The sequence below is a fragment of the Cynocephalus volans genome, chromosome 5, assembly GCF_027409185.1.
Source record: "Cynocephalus volans isolate mCynVol1 chromosome 5, mCynVol1.pri, whole genome shotgun sequence".
NCBI lineage: Eukaryota > Metazoa > Chordata > Mammalia > Dermoptera > Cynocephalidae > Cynocephalus > Cynocephalus volans.
The window spans coordinates 40971535-40974830 of NC_084464.1; the positions used below are offsets into that span (position 1 = coordinate 40971535).

Sequence of the window (3296 nt, forward strand, 5' to 3'; positions counted from 1 at the left end):
ATTGCATTCTTGGGTAAAATGTAGAGATTTGTTATTCTTCCTTTTAGAGGCACTACAGAAAGAATATTTTTGTCATTTAGGCTCATAATTTTTCACGCTTACAAGGATCAGACCACTACACTGTAGTTACATCACAGAGAAAATCTCTTCATAACTCACTTTATCTTAACTGAATAGATTGACCATCAGAGACACTCAATACTGAAATACAAGTCTTCTCGTTGACTTGGATTCACCAGGAAGAGCAACAACGGTCATGGATCAGAGCAATGCAAGTGCTCCAAAGATCTTCATTCTCTTGGGTTTCTCCAACCATCCCTGGCTGGAAATGCCCCTCTTCGTAGCGGTGCTTGTTGCTTATGTCTGCACACTGGCTGGAAACATCTCAATTATTGTGGTATCCAGGGTAGACCCTCTTCTTGACAGCCCTATGTACTTCTTCCTTTCCAACCTCTCCTTCCTAGACCTTTGTTTTACCACAACCACCATCCCTCAGCTGCTGCTGAACCTCTGGGGCCCAGACAAGTCTATAAGCTATGGCGGCTGTGTGACCCAGTTTTATATGTTTCAGTTTTTAGGAGCCACTGAATGCATCCTCTTAGCTGTGATGTCCTTGGATCGTTACATTGCCATCTGCAAGCCCCTGAGGTATCCGGCTATCATGCATCAGCAACACTGTATCCTCCTAGTGTCCGTGGCATGGCTAAGTGGTTTGTCTAATTCCTTGCTTCTGTCATCCCTCACCATCCAGCTGCCACTTTGTGGTAACAACCAGGTAGACGACTTTCTGTGTGAGGTTCCAGTGATGATCAAGATGTCGTGTGTTGACACCACATTCAATGTAGCTATGCTGTCCATTGTGGCTTCGTTCTACGTCTTGGTTCCCTTGTCATTTATCCTTGTCTCCTACGGGTTCATTGTAGCTACTGTGCTTGGGATTCGGTCCTCAGATGGAAAGAAGAAGGCCTTTAACACATGCGGTTCTCATGTTATTGTTGTGTCTCTCTTCTATGGGCCTGTAATTAGCATGTACGTTCAGCCCTCTGCCACTAACACCCAGGAGAAAAACAAACTCATGTCCTTGTTTTACAGTTTGGTGACTCCTATGCTTAACCCTTTTATCTACACATTGAGGAACAAAGACATGAAAGGGGCAATAAGGAGGCTTCTTGTCTCATTGTACCACTAGGGAAGAGAACAAAACTAACTGCTTTTGTACTCTACACTCTCTGTACACAGCTCAGAAGATCTCCTGTTTGAAAATTACCTCTTGGTTTTACCTCCTCCAAAATTGTTGGTATCCTTTAGTACCTACCTTATTTACAGATATGTTTCTGTACTACACTGCTATGGTTTGTTGGATATAATTTCAAATGAAAATCCTAATCCTCAGATTGTCTGAAATTTGCATAATAGTGAGGACTATGTCATTAAGTTCTTTATATCCATCTAGAGATTCTACTATAGGAATCTAAAGAATAGGCAACAAATAAATGTCCATTGACTGACTTATTCAGTCGAAAACCAGTCAAACCCTGTCACTTCACATGTTATTATGAAAAAAAATACAAATAATACAGACTGCAATATATCTTTTTGCAATTGTGGATATTCTTTATAGGTTAATTTTCCATTTGCAAATCAACTCTTTTTATGAATTACCAGCAAGATCAAATGGGTTAATATCACATATTCTATAACCCCATTTCTCTATTATACATTCACTGGTCCTTTAAAAATAAGATAATTCAAAAATAATATCTGATTCTTTCCTTCCTGTAGGTTCAATGGGATTCCTTCCTTTTGAGGTATTTGACTGAAGTAATTCCTTCTAGGTTCCCGAAAGGAAAAGTTGATGATTAAAATCCTGAGACACTTCCATGTGGTCTCTTAGTATTAAAAATCACTCTGCCTTCATTGGGGGAGATAATCTACCTACAATGAGAAAATTAGGTGTATTTTGTAGATAGGCAAAGGATGAAATAGTTTAGTCTTTTAGGAATCAGAGCACTAGGTGGTTATCAGAAGGAAGATGGAGAAAGAAAGTGGAGGATTACGTGGGAGAAAGTGTATAATAAATTGGCTGTTAGACCATCAACTTTGAGATAGAGGTGATGAAGGAGAGAGTTTAATGATGATGAGGGAGGGGGGCATTCTGTTGGCTTTATCAATAATATCACTCTTCTCATTATAAATTTGTCATTTTCGGGCCAACCCCGTGGCGCACTCGGGAGAGTGCCGCGCTGGGAGTGCAGCAGCGCTCCCGCCGCAGTTTCAGATCCTATATAAGGATGGCTGGTGCGCTCACTGGCTGAGCGCAGTACAATCGGTCACAAAAAGACAAAAAAAAAAAAAAAGAAAATAAATAAATAAATTTGTCATTTTCTCATATTTCTCTGCTCCCCACTCTTACAATACCTTCATATTTCAACTTGCGTTTAAGGCATATATTTCATTGCTTTTTTGACAACTAAGGACAGTTATGTATAATCTTCATCAGCCTATCCTTGTTAAATTTGAACTGTCCACTTCCAAATGGCAAGAATAAAATCTATTGATTAATAGTATATTAACCTCTGACACAGGGATACATTGATTCCAATCAATAATTAATTAATTTTAATATTTTTTTAATTCTTCCTCTTATGCCCTATGCATTGCAATAAACTTTCCTGAATAGATTTGAAGGTAAGGATACTTCAGTTTTGCTGTTTCTGGAGAGGAGGAAATATCACTCTTTTGGAGGCAAGTGGATTTCTAGTTCAGCCATGTCCATTAAGGACTAGGTGTTGTGATTTTACTATGCACTGCTCTTTGACAATACTGAGCACACTTGAAACTCTACATTCCTTTAGATGACCAGTTCTCTCTCCAAAAAGATCCTGAGGGTTATTTTTTTTTTTCTCATTTGGTCACCATAGTGGTTAGCACAATGGGTGCTACAAAATACACTCTAAATAAATATTTTTTAAATAAATGAATGAATGAAAAATATTGCTTACTGTCCTCATTATCCGCCATTAAACCCTGTATCACAGGCTCATACAAAAATGTGTCACGTACTAAATGATGAGTTTGACAAAATAGGTATATTTTTAAGGCAATGTTTCTCCAACTATCTTCTGAAAATGTTCGGGTATATATTAAGAACAGTACCTTAAAAAAAAAGTCCATATTGAAACAAATTTGGGAAAAAACATATATTATTCTTGAAATTTGGAAGAGAAATTAATACATTAATTACCCTGATTTTATCATCACACATTGTATAAAGGTATTGATATTCAACTCTGTAC

At 37.9% G+C, this 3296-nt stretch overlaps 1 protein-coding gene across 1 annotated transcript; it reads left to right on the plus strand.

Moving 5' to 3' along the window:
* Positions 1–256: 256 nt before the first annotated feature.
* Positions 257–1189, plus strand: LOC134378850 (olfactory receptor 2B11-like). The gene has a single exon (XM_063098172.1). It carries the CDS (start codon positions 257–259, stop codon positions 1187–1189), a length of 933 nt encoding a protein of 310 aa, XP_062954242.1.
* Positions 1190–3296: the final 2107 nt, after the last annotated feature.